The sequence below is a fragment of the Oncorhynchus kisutch genome, linkage group LG17, assembly GCF_002021735.2.
Source record: "Oncorhynchus kisutch isolate 150728-3 linkage group LG17, Okis_V2, whole genome shotgun sequence".
Taxonomy (NCBI): domain Eukaryota; kingdom Metazoa; phylum Chordata; class Actinopteri; order Salmoniformes; family Salmonidae; genus Oncorhynchus; species Oncorhynchus kisutch.
Genome location: NC_034190.2, coordinates 18,154,210 through 18,170,975, shown reverse-complemented (window position 1 = coordinate 18,170,975; position 16,766 = coordinate 18,154,210). Strand labels below are relative to the sequence as shown.

Genomic DNA, 16,766 nt, shown 5'->3' with positions numbered 1-16,766 from the left:
TACTTAATGTCATGTCAAATATATCTATGTACTGTACAGTATATCTGTGCATCTCTATATGTGTTTATGTCTATCTTGTTTTTCTTTATATTATATATTTCAAATGTAAATATTGGATAGCTGCCAACGGTGTAATTTTCCACTCGATTATTCATCAAAGAGAGAAGTGGAGGCTTTGGTTACGGAGTGGGAGTATGTTATCAGGCTTTGGTGCGACTGCTCAGTATTCCGTATTCATCCGCTGCCGTCTGACTGGCACTACTTTAATTTGATTAAAAGGCTGTTCTCCTCTTTGATTTAGTCTTTCCTCACAAGTCCTCCACCAAAACTCCAGATGGAATTGGTTGAAGAACACAATCCTCTTCAAATCTCACTGCATTATGTTGGGAAATCCAACCCCCCCCCCTCCCCCCCAAACAAAACCAGGACCCAGATAGAAGGTGCACAACCATGCAAAAGTACTTCAGAAAAGTGGGCACTTTTGCACTTTCATGTCTGGCTGGAACTCTGATTGGTTCCATAACGAAGAAGTGTTGGAAATCTGAAGTTGTTGGATTTATTTGCTAGTTCGTTTTGCAGCAGCTAGGTCTGGAATTCTGTTTATACAAGAGACTTTCTCTCTCTCTCTCTCTCTCTCTCTCTCTCTCTCTCTCTCTCTCTCTCTCTCTCTCTCTCTCTCTCTCTCCCTCCCTCCCTCCCTCCCTCCCTCTCTTATTTTCTCTCTCTCTCTCTCTCTCTCCTCTCTCTCTCTCTCTCTCTCTCTCTCTCTCTCTCCCTACCTCCCTCTCTCTCTTTCTTGCCCTTGTTCTCCCTCCCTCCCTCCCTCCCTCCCTCCCTCCCTCCCTCCCTCCCTCTCTCTCTCTCTCTCTCTTTCTCTCCCCCTCTCTCTCTCTCTCTCTCTCTCTCTCTCTCTCTCCCTCTCTAGTGGAGGGTCAGTGGTTGGACTGGGCTCCGTGGTCTAGGTGCAGTGTAACCTGTTCCACAGGGAGCCAGCAGAGACAGAGGAGGTGTAGTGCATCGGTGCACGTCTGGGCAGAGTGTAAGGGACCACACCAGGAGACCAGGGAGTGTACCAACCCATCCTGCGGTGGTAAGACAAAGATATACACAAACGTAGAGATCAGACAGCCATATTCACAGCATCGAAACATAAATGTACAATATGTGTGTATGTTACGTCATGATATCCATGAATCTATGTCTCCTCCTATCTCCCCCTCCCCCTCTCTCTTCAGGTGGGGGTAACTGGGGCAGCTGGAACCACTGGAGTCTGTGCAGTAAGACGTGTGACTCAGGGTGGCAGCGTCGCTTCCGGATGTGTGAGGGGACAGGGATACAGGGTTACCCCTGTGACGGCTCCGGAGAGGAGGTCCGCTCCTGCAATGACAAGAAGTGCCCCGGTCAGTGTGTGTGTGTGTGTGTGTGTGTGTGTGTGTGTGTGTGTGTGTGTGTGTGTGTGTGTGTGTGTGTGTGTGTGTGTGAGTGTGTGTGTGTGTGTGTGTGTGTGTGTGTGTGTGTGTGTGTGGTGTGTGTGTGTGTGTGTGTGTGTGTGGTGTGTGTGTGTGTGTGTGTGTGTGTGTGGCCATGTGATCATTTACGAAAAATATGTTTGGTTTTGTTGAAACATGTTATGGTGTATTTGTTTAATTAACTATGTTATTGAGTGTGTAGGAGTGTGCTTCTAGCTATGTGTGTTGAGTTAAGTATTGTTGTAGTATGATTGTGTCTGTAACGACTGTGGAAATTAGGGAATTGACTATAATTGAGGTTCTTCATGTGTCAGTCAAACTGCATCACAGCGAGAGAGTAGAATGATTCCCTGTGTTGAACACAGCACAATAGAACAGTCTATTGTCTTCTCTCCTCATCTAATCTCTCTCTCTCTCTCGCTTTCTCGCTTTCCCATCTCCCTTTCTCTCTCACTTTCCCTCCCTCCCTGCTTCCTATCTCCCTTTCTCTCTCACTTTCCCTCCCATCTTCATATCTCCCTTTCTCTCTCACTTACCCTCCCTCCTTCCTATCTCCCTTTCTCTCACTTTCCCTCCTTCCTTCATATCTCCCTTTCTCTCTCACTTTCCCTCCCTCCTTCCTATCTCCCTTTCTCTCTCACTTTCCCTCCCTCCTTCCTATCTCCCTTTCTCTCTCACTTTCCCTCCCTCCTTCCTATCTCCCTTTCTCTTTCACTTTCCCTCCCTCCTTCATATCTCCCTTTCTCCCTCACTTTCCCTCCCTCCTTCCTATCTCCCTTTCTCTCTCACTTTCCCTCCCTCCTTCCTATCTCTCTTCTCTCTCACTTTCCCTCCCTCCCTCCTTCCTATCTCCCTTTCTCTCTCACTTTCCCGCCCCTCCTTCCTATCTCCCTTTCTCTCTCACTTTCCCTCCCTCCTTCCTATCTCCCTTTCTCTCTCACTTTCCCATCTCCCTTTCTCTCTCACTTTCCCTCCCTCCTTCCTATCTCCCTTTCTCGCTCACTTTCCCTCCCTCCTTCCTATCTCCCTTTCTCTCTCACCTTCCCTCCCTCCTTCCTATCTCCCTTTCTCTCTCACTTTCCCTCCCTCCTTCCTATCTCCCTTTCTCTCTCACTTTCCCTCCCTCCTTCCTTCTCCCTTTCTCTCTCACTTTCCCTCCCTCCTTCCTTCTCCCTTTCTCTCTCACTTTCCCTCCCTCCTTCCTATCTCCCTTTCTCTCTCACCCCCTTTCTCTTTTGCTCTCCACTGTCCCTATAATGGACAATATGGCGCATATAGACATCAAATAAAATACAATTAAATTGTATTTGTCACATACACATGGTTAGCAGATGTTAATGCGAGTGTAGCGAAATGCTTGTGCTTCTAGTTCCGACAATGCAGTAATAACCAACAAGTAATCTAGCTAACAATTCCAAAACTACTACCTTATAGACACAAGTGTAAGGGGATAAAGAATATGTACATAAAGATATATGAGTGAGTGATGGTACAGAGCGGCATATGCAAGATACAGTAGATGGTATTGAGTGCAGTATATACATATGAGATGAGTATGTAAACAAAGTGGCATAGTTAAACTAGTGATACATGTATTACATAAAGATGCAGTAGATGATATAGAGTACAGTATATACATATACATATGAGATGAATAATGTAGGGTATGTAAACATTATATTAGGTAGCATTGTTTAACTTCTTGCGTCGAGCCATCCCGGATCCGGGATCGTGAATACAGCCTCAAGCTCATTACCATAAAGCAACGTTAACTATTCATGAAAATCGCAAATGAAATGAAATTAATATGCTAGCTCTCAAGCTTAGCCTTTTGTTAACAACACTGTCATCTCAGATTTTCAAAATATGCTTCTCAACCATAGCAAAACAAGCATTAGTGTAACAGCTAGCGCAGCTAGCGTAGCATTTAGCGTTAGCATCAGCAGGCAACATTTTCACAAAAACCAGAAAATCATTCAAATAAAATCATTACCTTTGAAGAACTTCAGATGTTTTCAGTGAGGAGACTCTCAGTTAGATAGCAAATGCTCAGTTTTTCCTGAAAGATTATTTGTTTAGGAGAAATCGCTCCGTTTGGTGCGTCACGTTTAGCTACGAAAAAAACCTGTATCCAGGAGTGTAATTATCCCCGCAGCTCATTAGCATAACACAACGTTAACTATTCATGAAAATCGCAAATGAAATGAAATTAATATGCTAGCTCTCAAGCTTAGCCTTTTGTTAACAACACTGTTATCTTAGATTTTCAAAATATGCTTCTCAACTATAGCAAAACAAGCATTAGTGTAACAGCTAGCGCAGCTAGCGTAGCATTTAGCGTTAGCATCAGCAGGCAACATTTTCACAAAAACCAGAAAATCATTCAAATAAAATCATTACCTTTGAAGAACTTCAGATGTTTTCAATGAGGAGACTCCCAGTTAGATAGCAAATGCTCAGTTTTTCCTGAAAGAATATTTGTTTAGGAGAAATTGCTCCGTTTGGTGCGTCACGTTTGGCTACCAAAAAAAAAACGAAAATTCAGTCTTCAAAACGCCAAACTTTTTTCCAAATTAACTCCATAATATCGACTGAAACATGGTAAACGTTGTTTAGAATCAATCCTCAAGGTGTTTTTCACATATCTCTTCATGATATATCGTTCGTTGAAAGCCTCCTCTCTCCTCTCAATCACTGGATGACTGTGTGCAGCTTGTAGATTACGCACCAATTTAGACAAAGGACACCGGGCGGACCCCTGGTAAATGTAGTCTCTTATGGCCAATCTTCCAATGATATGCCTACAAATACGTCACAATGCTGCAGACACCATGGAGAAACGTTAGAAAGGGCAGGCTCATTCCCGGCGCATTCACAGCCATATAAGGAGACAATGGAAAACAGAGCTTCAAAAATTCTGCCCATTTCCTGGTTGAAGTTTCATCTTGGTTTTGCCTGTAGCATGAGTTCTGTGGCACTCACAGATAATATCTTTGCAGTTTTGGAAACCTTAGAGTGTTTTCTTTCCAAAGCTGCCAATTATATGCATAGTCGAGCATCTTTTCGTGACAAAATATTGCGCTTAAAACGGGCACATTTTTTTATCCATAAATTAAAAGAGCGCCCCCTATATCCAAGAAGTTAAAGTGGCTAGTGATATATTTTACATAATTTCCCATCAATTCCCATTATTAAAGTGGCTGGAGTTGAGTCAGTGTGTTGGCAGCAGCCACTCAATGTTAGTGGTGGCTGTTTAACAGTCTGATGGCCTTGAGATAGGAGCTGTTTTTCAGTCTCTCGGTCCCAGCTTTGATGCACCTGTACTGACCTCACCTTCTGGATGATAGCGGGGTGAACAGGCAGTGGCTCGGGTGGTTGTTGTCCTTGATGATCTTTATGGCCTTCCTGTAACATCGGGTGGTGTAGGTGTCCTGGAGGGCAGGTAGTTTGCCCCCGGTGATGCGTTGTGCAGACCTCACTACCCTCTGGAGAGCCTTACGGTTGTGGGCGGAGCAGTTGCCGTACCAGGCGGTGATACAGCCCGACAGGATGCTCTCGATTGTGCATCTGTAGAAGTTTGTGAGTGCTTTTGGTGACAAGCCGAATTTCTTCAGCCTCCTGAGGTTGAAGAGGCGCTGCTGCGCCTTCTTCACGATGCTGTCTGTGTGGGTGGACCAATTCAGTTTGTCTGTGATGTGTACGTGGAGGAACTTAAAACTTACTACCCTCTCCACTACTGTTCCATCAATGTGGATAGGGGGGTGTTCCCTCTGCTGTTTCCTGAAGTCCACAATCATCTCCTTAGTTTTGTTGACGTTGAGTGTGAGGTTATTTTCCCGACACCACACTCCGAGGGCCCTCACCTCCTCCCTGTAGGCCGTCTCGTCGTTGTTGGTAATCAAGCCTACCACTGTTGTGTCATCCGCAAACGTGATGATTGAGTTGGAGGCGTGCGTGGCCACGCAGTCGTGGGTGAACAGGGAGTACAGGAGAGGGCTCAGAACGCACCCTTGTGGGGCCCCATTGTTGAGGATCAGCGGGGTGGAAATGTTGTTGCCTACCGTCACCATCTGGGGGCAGCCCGTCAGGAAGTCCAGTACCCAGTTGCACAGGGAGGGGTCGAGACCCAGGGTCTCGAGCTTGATGACGATCTTGGAGGGCACTATGGTGTTAAATGCCGAGCTGTAGTCGATGAACAGCATTCTCACATAGCTATTCCTCTTGTCCAGATGGGTTAGGGCAGTGTGCAGTGTGCAGTGTGGTTGAGATTGCATCGTCTGTGGACCTATTTGGGCGGTAAGCAAATTGGAGTGGGTCTAGGGTGTCAGGTAGGGTGGAGGTGATATGGTCCTTGACTAGTCTCTCAAAGCACTTCATGATGACGGATGTGAGTGCAACGGGGCGGTAGTCGTTTAGCTCAGTTACCTTAGCTTTCTTGGGAACAGGAACAATGGTGTCCCTCTTGAAGCATGTGGGAACAACAGACTGGGATAGGGATTGATTGAATATGTCCGTAAACACACCAGCCAGCTGGTCTGCGCATACTCTGAGGGCGCGGCTGGGGATGCCGTCTGGGCCTGCAGCCTTGCGAGGGTTGACACGTTTAAATGTTTTCCTCACATCGGCTGCAGTTAAGGAGAGTCCGCATGTTTTAGTTGCGGGCCTTGTCAGTGGCACTCTATTGTCCTCAAAGCGGGCACAAAAGTTATTTAGTCTGCCTGGGAGCAAGACATCCTGGTCCGTGACTGGGCTGCTTTTCTTTTTGTAATCTGTGATTGACTGTAGACCCTGCCACATACCTCTTGTGTCTGAGCCGTTGAATTGAGATTCTACTTTGTCTCTATACTTGTTTGATTGCCTTGCGGAGGGAATAGTTACACTGTATGTATTCGGTCATGTTTCCGGTCACCTTGCCCTGATTAAAAGCAGTGGTTCGGGCTTTCAGTTTCACTCGAATGCTGCCATCAATCCACGGTTTCTGGTTTGGGAATGTTTTAATCGTTGCTATGGGAACGACATCTTCAACGCACATTCTAATGAACTCGCTCACCGAATCAGCGTATTCGTCAATGTTGTTGTCTGACGCAATACGAAACATATCCCAGTCCACGTGATGGAAGCAGTCTTGGAGTGTGGAATCAGATTGGTCGGACCAGCGTTGAACAGACCTCAGCGTGGGAGCTTCTTGTTTTAGTTTCTGTCTGTAGGCAGGGATCAACAAAATGGAGTCGTGGTCAGCTTTTCCGAAAGGAGGGCGGGGCAGGGCCTTATATGCGTCGCGGAAGTTAGAATAGCAGTGATCCAAGGTTTTTCCAGCCCTGGTTGCGCAATCGATATGCTGATAAAATTTAGGGAGTCTTGTTTTCAGATTAGCCTTGTTAAAATCCCCAGCTACAATGAATGCAGTCTCCGGATAAATGGATTCCAGTTTGCAAAGAGTCAAATAAAGTTCGTTCAGAGCCATCGATGTGTCTGCTTGGGGGGGAATATATACTGCTGTGATTATAATCGAAGAGAATTCCCTTGGTAGATACTGCGGTTGACATTTGATTGTGAGGAATTCTAAATCAGGTGAACAGAAGGACTTGAGTACCTGTATGTTGTTATGATCACACCACATCACGTTAACCATGAAGCATACGCCCCCGCCCCTCTTCTTACCAGAAAGATGTTTGTTTCTGTCTGCGCGATGCCTGGAGAAACCAGCTGGCTGCACCGATTCCGATAACGTCTCTCCAGTGAGCCATGTTTCCGTGAAGCAAAGAATGTTACAGTCTCTGATGTCCCTCTGGAATACTACCCTTGCTCGGATTTCATCAACCTTGTTATCAAGAGACTGGACATTGGCGAGAAGAATGCTAGGGAGTTGTGCACGATGTGCCCGTCTCTGGAGTCTGACCAGAAGACCGCTCCGTTTCCCCCTTTTACGAAGTCGTTTTTTGGGGTCGCCGACTGGGATCCATTCCGTTGTCCTGGGTGAAAGGCAGAACACAGGATCCGCTTCGCGAAAGTCATATTCTTGGTCGTACTGATGGTGAGTTGACGCTGCTCTTCAGTAGTTCTTCTCGACTGTATGTAATGAAACCTAAGATGACCTGGGGTACTAATGTAAGAAATAACACGTAAAAAAACTATGTTAGTTTCCTAGGAACGCGAAGCGAGGCGGCCCTCTCTGTTGCTCTGTTCATTGCGCCTAAGCAACTTCACATTATTATTATTTTTGTTGTTGTTGTTTTTTTACAATATTTACTCAGAATGTCCTTTGTAGTATTATATGAATTGGACCTGTTATTCTAAGCATATCTGAGGAAAACGTTACCGAAGTTTTATCAACACATTGCCTGTAGTACTCTCCCTTCCAGGACAGCAGCAAGGCCCTTCCCGCCCTCCCTTCAACAAATCAGATCGCACCTCCATCATGCTCCTCCCTTCCCTTTAGGCATGAACTCAAACATGAAGTATCCGTGATAAGGACTGTTCAATGCTGGTCTGACCAATTGAAATCCGTGCTTCAAGATTTTTGAACATGCAGACCGGGATATGTTGACATATTGATATATACACTGACACGGTGACTGAGTCCATCAGGAAGTATAAAGGGCATGTTGTTCCCACTGTGATAATTAAAGCATATCCAAACCAAAAACCGTGGATAGATGGGAGCAAACTAAAAGCGTGAACCACCTCATTTAACCACGGCAAGGTGACTGGGAATATGGTCAAGTAATAACAGTCCACTTATGCCCTTTGTAAGGCAATCAAAAAGGCAAAACGTCAGTACAGGGACAAAGTTGAGTCACAATTCAACAGCTCCAACATGAAACGTATGTGGCAGGGACTCCAGACAATTACGAATTATGAATGGAAAACCAGCCACATCGCGGACACCGAAGTCTTGCTCCTGGACAAGCTAAACAACTTCTTCGCCCGCTTCGAGGAAAACACAGTGCCACCAATACGGCATCGCTCATGTAAATTGTGAGCTCTCCGTGACCAACGTGAATAAGCCTTTTAACCTCTCTAGGGTATGTGAGATGCTAGCGTCCCACCTGGCCAACATCCAGTGAGATTGCAGAGTGCCAAATTCAAATACAGAAATACTCATTATAAAAATTCAGAGAACAAAACAAAGATTAACTTCTTGTGATTCCAACCACGTGTCAGATTTTTAAAATGCTTTACGGCAATAGCATACCTTACGATAATTTGAGAACATAGCCCAGCAGACAAATCATTACAAACTGTAGCCATCCAAGTAGAAGAGTTACACAAGTCAGAAATAGAGACAAAATTAATCCCTTACCTTTGATGATCTTCATATGGTTGCACTCAGAAGACATTCATTTACTCTATAAATGTTCCCTTTGTTCGATAAAGTCTCTTTATATCCAAAAACCTCTGTTTTGTTTTCGCGTTTTCTTCAGTAGGCTCAAACGCAGACAAAAAAATCAAAATTGTATGCGTAAAGTTCATAGAAACATGTCAAACAATGTTTATATTCAATCCTCAGGTTGTTTTTAGCCTAAATGATCTATAATATTTCAACCGGACATTAATGTCCTCAATATAAAAGGTAAACAAGAAAGGCACTCTCTCGGGATTGAGCATGAAAAAGCTCTGTGACACGTCAGGGTCCACTCATTCAGACTGGTCATAACCCCTCATTTATCAGAATACAAGCCTGAAACAATTTCTAAAGACTGTTGACATCTAGTGGAAGGCATAAGAACTGCAATTTGAATCCTAAGTCAATGGATACTGTAATGGCATTGAATAGAAAAATACAAAACCCCCCAAAAAACTACTTCCTGAATGGATATTTCTCAGGTTTTCACCTGCCAAATCAGTTCTGTTATACTCACAGACACTATTTTAACAGTTTTGGATACTTTAGAGTGCTTTCCATCCAAATCTACCAGTATATGCATGTCATATCCTCTGGGCCCGAGTAGCAGGCCATTTAATTTGGGCATGCTTTTCATCCAAAATTCCGAATGCTGCCCCCTACCCTAGAGAAGTTAAGCTCCTTAACCCTATGAAGGCTGCCGGCCCAGATGGCATCCTTCGCCGCATCCTCATTAGCATATGCAGACCAGCTAGATGGACTGTTTACAGACATATTGAATCTCTCCCTATCCCAGTCTGTTGTCCCCACTTGCTTCACAATGTTAACCATTGTTACTGTACCCATGAAAGTGAAGGTAACTGAACTAAATCCCGTAGCACTCACTTTTTTTATTTAATTTTATTTCACCTTTATTTAACCAGGTAGACAAGTTGAGAACAAGTTCTCATTTACAACTGTGACCTGGCCAAGATAAAGCAAAGCAGTGCGACACAAACAACAACATAGAGTTACACTTGGAATAAACAAACATACAGTTGTTGTGTCTTTGCTATGCCGGATTAAGTGATATTCTATAAAATAATTTCTATGTAATTAATATTACCTGATTAAACTAATCAGGTAAATGTAATTAACTAGAAAGTCAGGGCACCACAACATAATTTTTATAGAGCTGTTATCTTCCGAATAAACTCTTAAAGACCTGGTAATCTTTTACGTCAATAGCAGTCCATTATTATTCGTCACCTTATTCAGTCTCATCTGAACATGGTAAACTCTTGGTTATCTTCCTGAACCCTGGCTAAAAAGTTGAATCAACAATACAAAATTTGGTTTAGTTATTTATTTACTAATACCTAAACAATCACACAGATGTCATAGAAGAAAACGTCCCTAGCGGACGGAACAGATATGATGGCTGGTTACACAAAGAAAGGTGGTTGGGGTATGAATGAAAGTGCGGGAATACCTCGGACCTTGTAAAGCTATGCTATCGTAAAAACTGAATCTTATGCATTCTAAATAACCGCACATTTGGAAAAGGAAAATACAATAAATATTTACTCTGAGCTATGCTTCAATAGGTTGGTCATAGATGGAAGGCCGTGTTGCCCAACAGATTTCTCCCTTGTCCTTTGAAGTATATGTCTTGTGGTAGATGGATACGCTGTAGTACCGTCGTCATGTGTTAGAATAGATACTTTGTCCGTCCTTTCCTACCCTGCGTTTACAGCTGCTAACTCAACGTCTAGGAGGTATCACTTCTTTAGTGAGTAAGAGTTCAAAGTTCATACCAAGTTGCCATCACGCTGAAGTTGGCTTAGTTCTGTAGTTTTATATTAGCCCTTCTACCATGTGGACTGTCATCCTCACATCCCCGGGAATACAAATGTAAAAGTTTCGTAAAGGGCTTATGTAGTTTGGTGAGAAGGGCATATTTCATAGTTCACAACCAATATCTGTTCACATGGGTAGGGCCACTGAGTTGAGACAAATTGAGACTGCATGCAGAATTCTGCAAAAATCGTGTACAACGTAGAACACCAAATAATGCATGCAGAACATAATTAGGCCGATACCCGCTAATGATTAAAATCCAGAAAAGATACGTTAAATTCTACAACCACCTACAAGGAAGCAATCCCCAAACCTTAAATTTCTAAGCCATCATCTACAGAGAGATGAACCTGGAGAAGAGTCCCCAGAGCAAGCTGGTCCTGGGGCTCTGTTCACAAACACAAACACACCCCACAGAGCCCAGTAGATATGAGAGTTTATCAAATGGGGTTTGTTTTCAAGTTCTTTTTGGATCTGTGTAATCTGAGGGAAGCATGTGTCTCTAATATCATACATTGATTAGGCAGGAGGTTAGGAAGTGCATCTCAGTTTCCACCTCATTTTGTGGGCTGTTACTTCTCTTAAAAGCCAGGTCTGCCTACGGCAGCCTTTCTCAATAGCAAGGCAATGCTCACATAGTCTGTACATAGTCAAAGCTTTGCTTAAGTTTGAGTTAGTCACAGTGGTCAGGTATTCTGCCACTGTGTACTCTCTGTTTAGGGCCAAATAGCATTCTAGTTTGCTATTAATTATTTTATGTGTCAAGTAATTATCTTTCTGTTTTCTCATGATTATGTTGGTCTCATTGTATTGCTGTGCTAGGGCTCTGTGGGGTCTGTTAGTGTTTGTGAGCAGAGCGGGTATCGGCCTAATTCTGCGCTGCATGCATTATTTGGCGTTGTACAATGAGTATATTTTTGCAGAATTTGGTGTTCGTCCCATTTTGTGAATTCTTGATTGGTGAGTGGACCCCAGACCTCACAACCATGATGGGCAATGGGCTCTATAACTGATTCATGTATTTTTTGCAAGATCCTAATTGGTATGTTGAATATTATGGTTTCTTTGATGGCACAGAAGGCCCTTTTTGCCTTGTCACACAGATCGTTCACAGCTTTGTGGAAGTTACCTGTGGTGCTGATGTTTAGGCCTAGGTATGTATAGTTTTTTGTTTGCTCCAGGACATTGCAATTTGTATTTGTGGTCCTATTTGTGGTCCTGGCAATTAGACCTTTTTTTGGAACACCCTTATTTTGGTCTTACTGGGATTTACTGTCAGGGCCCAGGTCTGGCAGAATCTGTGCAGAAGATATAGGTGTTGCTATAGGCCTTCCTTAGTTGGGGACAGAAGCACCAGATCATCAGCAAACAGTAGACATTTGACTTCAGATTCTAGTAGGGTGAGGCCAGGTGCTGCAAACTTTTCTAGTGCCCACGCCAATTCGTTGATATATATGTTGAAGGGAGAGGGTGGGGCTTAAGCTGCATCTCTGTCTCACCCCTCAGCCCGGTGGGAAGAAATGTGTGTGTTGTTTGCCAATTTTAACTGCATACTTGTTGTTTGTGTACATGGATTTTATCATTTGTATAGCAAACCCCCATGCCAAATTGAGTCAAAGGCTTTTTTTAAATCAACAAAGTATGAAAAGACTTTGTTTTGGTTTGTTTGTTTGTAAATTAGGATGTGCAGGGTGAATATGTGTTTCCGTACGGTAATTTGGTAAAAAGCCAATTTGACATTTTCTCAGTATATTGTTTTCACCGAGGAAATGTACGAATCTGCTGTTATTGATAATGCAGAGGATTTTCCTAAGGTTGCTGTTGACGCATATCCCACGGTAGTTATTGGGATCAAATTTGTCTCCACTTTTGTGGATTGGGGTGATCAGTCCTTGGTTCCAAATATTGGGGAATATGCCAGGGCTGAGAATGATGTTAAAGAGTTTAAGTATAGCCAATTGGAATTTGTGGTCTGTATATTTTATAATTTAATTGAGGAAACCATCAACACCACAGGCCTTTTGGGTTGGAGGGTTTGTATTTTGTCCTGTAGTTCATTCAATGTAATTGGAGAATCGAGTGGGTTCTGGTAGCCTTTTAATAGTTGATTCTAAGATTTGTATTTGATCATGTCTTTGCTGTTTGTTCTTTGTTATAGGGCCAGAACGATTGGAGAAGCGGTTTACCCAGACATCTCCATTTTGGATAGATCATTCTTCATGTTTTTTTTTTCTTCCAATTTTCCCAGAAGTGGTTAGAGTCTATGGATTCTTAATTTACATTGAACTGATTTCTGATGTGCTGTTCCTTCTTCTTCTGTAGTGTATGTCTGTATTGTTTTAGTGATCCACGATAGTGAAAGTTTTCTGAGTTGGACTGGTTTCTCAATTTCTTTCTTAGGAATTTGCATTCTTCATCAAACCATTTGTCATTGTTGTTGTTTTTCTTCGGGTTTCTGTTTGAGATATTTAGATTTGATAGGGAAGCTGAGAGGTCAAATATACTGTTTAAATGTTACACTGCCAGGTTCACACCTTCACTATTTTGTCAAGGAAGTTGTCTAAAAGTGATTGAATTTGTTGTTGCCTAATTGTTTTTTGGTAGGTTTCCACACTGCATTCCTTCCATCTACAGCATGTCTTAATATTATTTAGTTCCTTTGGCTCTGATGCCTTATGATTGAGTATTGCTCTGTTCAAGTAGACTGTGATTATGCTGTGATCTGATAGGGTTGTCAGTGGGTTGACTTAGGTTGCCACAGACTAGTACATGTCCCTGGGGCTGGAAATTATTGATTAAAGTATGGGGATTCTAGTGGGGGGGGGGGGGGGTAAAGGTAGCACACAGGAGGACATATTTTTCTGTTAAGGTCATTTCCTTTTGAGTTTTTAGACAAATGTAAAATATTCCTGTATTGATTAATTTAACAGAATTAGTTAGGTCTGCTCTATATCAAATTAGCATCTTCTCTGTTTCACACCTGGTAGTTTGGTGGATGGGACTACCAGCTCTCAGCTCTCTATGTCCTTCAGAGTCCGGGCGAAGGTGGGCACTGCTGCCTTGCATAGGTGGACCTGGTCATAAAGGCTGTTCAAGTCCAGGGTAGAGTGGTGTACCTGGTAAACATTTGGTTTAAAGGCACAGTCATGGAAAATACTTCCGTTTTTCCGCTGTATGGTAGAAGGGTAGAAGTCTTTTCGTGGTAGCAAGGTGGAGATAACCACTTGTGCGTTGGGGAAAGTAGAAGAAGCTTTTTCAATCACTCCCTTGAGTGCTTTGGCCACCCTTTCCTGCTGTGCTCTCAGGTTATTTGTGCCTGTGTGTATTATTATGTGGCTGGGCGACCCTAGTTGGTCCTCAGACAGAAGGTCTAGGGCGCTCTGGGTGTTTGGACACCAGAGTTTAGACACTCTGTGTTCGGGAAAATGTTTATTTTCTTGTGTATATTTCCCGTTTGAGTCCATAAGGAGTACAATATGTGTCTTGTGTATGTCCTCAGTGGGTGTGGGGCTGTTGTCAGGAGGGCTATCAGGTGGCTGACAGGAGGGGTGCTCAGAGGGGGTGAGATCTCCTGCGCTTGGGGTTCTTCATTTGTTTGTTCTGCTGTGATGTTGATGCTATGTCAGGGTCTGGGTTGGACTGTTCTGCTGTGGTGTCAAGACATTTGTCAGGAGCTGAGGTGGGCTGTTCTGTTGGGGTGACCACCTCTCTAATGGGTTGTTTTTTGTCACTCCCCATCCATCTCAAACTCTCCTCCAGCACTCTGATCCTCTCTAGCGCTCTGTTCTTCTCCTGCTCCTGCTCTTTCTCCTGTTGATGTTGTCTCACCACAGTCAAGAGTGCAGATATGTATCTCTCCACCTCCAGCTCTCGGGGTCTGGTTGAGGGGGTGTTGTTGTGGACATTTTTTGTGCTGACTGGAGTGTAATCACCTCCTGTTCCAGCTCCACCTGCCTTACCTCCAGCTGTGGGAACTTATCCTTAATTTCCATGAGGGAGTAGTACTCTGTGTTGGGAGGTTGACTTTCCACTCTCTCTACCACTCTCTCTCTACCACTCTCTCTCTCTCTCTCTCTCTCTCTCTCTCTCTCTCTCTCTCTCTCTCTCTCTCTCTCTACCACTCTCTCTCTCTCTCTCTCTCTCACTCTCTCTCTGTCTCCTTTCCTCTCTCTCTTCCTCTCTCTCTTCCTCTCCATCAGCTCTCAGGCAGTTGCGAATTGTTCAAAGCCCTGTTCGCTGTGATTTGTCAGTGTGTCAGCTACTGCAGCAAACAACACAGTTTACTAAGCATGCCTTTGACTGGGACTCTCTCACCCCTTGTGTGTGTGTGTGTGTGTGTGTGTGTGTGTGTGTGTGTGTGGTGCTCTGGAAGGCTATAGATTAGATGTCAGACCTTGCTGCAGAGCATTCTATCAGAGCCGTCCTTTGATGGCTCAAAGATCTGTCCAAGAGTTTGGAGGGGAACATATATTTAGATTTAAAAAAGGCTTTCTTTTTCACTTCTCCTTTGTTTTTTCTCTCTCTTCAACCCCCCTCTCCCTCGCGCTCTCACTCTCCCTCCCCCCACTCTCTCTCTCTCTCTCTCTCTCTCTCTCTCTCTCTCTCTTTCTCTCTCCCTTTCTCTCTCTCTCCTCCTTTCTCTCTTTCCCTCTCTCTTTCTCTCTCTCTCTCTCTTTCTCTAATCTCCACACTATGAGATTTGAACAAAGAGAGATGGATAAAGATGGATGAATATACTGTGAGTGTGTGTGTCCTATCTAACTCTCTCGCTCTCTCTTCTGTCTCTTTGCAGCACCTCATGAGATCTGTAGAGACGAGTACCTTGTAGCCATGACCTGGAAAAGTGCCTCGGCTGGAGAAACAGTCTACAACAAGTGTCCGACTAACGCCACTGGTAAATCTTATTCTACTATGACAGTACTATACTGTAACTATACTACTATTATAAACAGCGATTATGTAGTCTTAAAAAAATTGACAATAGCATGTATGTAGTTATTAGATAACATTTAAAAAATGAACTATTGCTGTCAGGATTTGCATCATCACGTTCTCTTGTTCTCACTCACTCACTCACTCACTCACTCACTCACTCTCTCTCTCTCTCCTTCTCTCTCCTTCTCTCTATATATATACCCCCCCCCCCTCTCTCTCTCTCTCTCTCTCTCTCTCTCTCTCTCTCTCTCTCTATCTCTTTCTCTAGGATCTGCAAGTCGTCGTTGCTTGCTGGACGCTAATGGAGTTGCTTACTGGGGTCCTCCGAGCTTCGCCAGATGCGTCTCGATGGAATTCAGATATTTACATTTATCTGTAAGTCCCTTTTTCACGCTCTCTCTATTCACATCTTATGTATTCAGATACAGTTTGTATTGTATTACATGCTCAATGAGCCACCTGTGCCGCAACGTTATTGTGAATGCATTTTAGAAAGCTACTGTAAAACTGAATTAATAGCCTGGTCGTTTATTTGCTTAAATCACTGAACACAACATGCGCTTATTAGAGACTGGCTTCTATTTGAGCCAGGTGTCCATTTCGTTAATCCACACAAATGTAGCTCATTTGCATAGTCAATTGCTTAATTTCAGCATTCACTTCCAGCTATTAATCAATTTCTTAATGTCCTGCTCTAATGTGTTATCATTTACCCTGACCTACAAAGGCAAAGTGCAGTTACTACAAATTTGGTCAAAAATCTTTGATCTGTTTTAATGGCCAGGTATATTATATGATTAATGTGCTATTTAGTTTCCTGACACAAGACAAAGCTAGTCGATCAGAATATATCATGAAGTACCAGAAATTGCTGTTTGTCTAAACAGAAAAATACTTTGAAGACAGATTTTGCAACTCATTGTTTTACGTTGTTCCTGCACTTTGCCTTTGTAGGGCAGTAGACACCGTGTCACATATTTTTGTCTAAGTTTGCCTCTATAAAAAAAATTAAACAACTTTTCCTTGAGTAAGTATTCTCATCTTTCACTGCATTTTCAGCAGTTTTTACTTTCGCCACTAAAGGGCGATCGGACGATTTGTAGGGGTCTCTACTTCCGAAGTTGTTGACTGTTTTTGTGCTTGCCAGTTAGCTAGCAGGCCTCAACTGTTAGCAGCCA

At 43.4% G+C, this 16,766-nt stretch overlaps 1 protein-coding gene across 5 annotated transcripts in view; it reads left to right on the top strand.

Annotated features, from left to right (window-relative positions):
* adgrb2 (adhesion G protein-coupled receptor B2) overlaps nt 1-16,766 on the top strand; it is a 501,873-nt gene that overhangs the window by 272,993 nt on the left and 212,114 nt on the right. For all 5 annotated transcript variants that reach the window (XM_031793151.1, XM_031793150.1, XM_031793148.1 and 2 more), the window contains exons 5-8: nt 926-1,090; nt 1,236-1,400; nt 15,446-15,547; nt 15,857-15,963. In XM_031793151.1, coding sequence (XP_031649011.1) covers nt 926-1,090; nt 1,236-1,400; nt 15,446-15,547; nt 15,857-15,963 — 539 coding nt within the window. The remainder of the gene's footprint in view (nt 1-925; nt 1,091-1,235; nt 1,401-15,445; nt 15,548-15,856; nt 15,964-16,766) is intronic.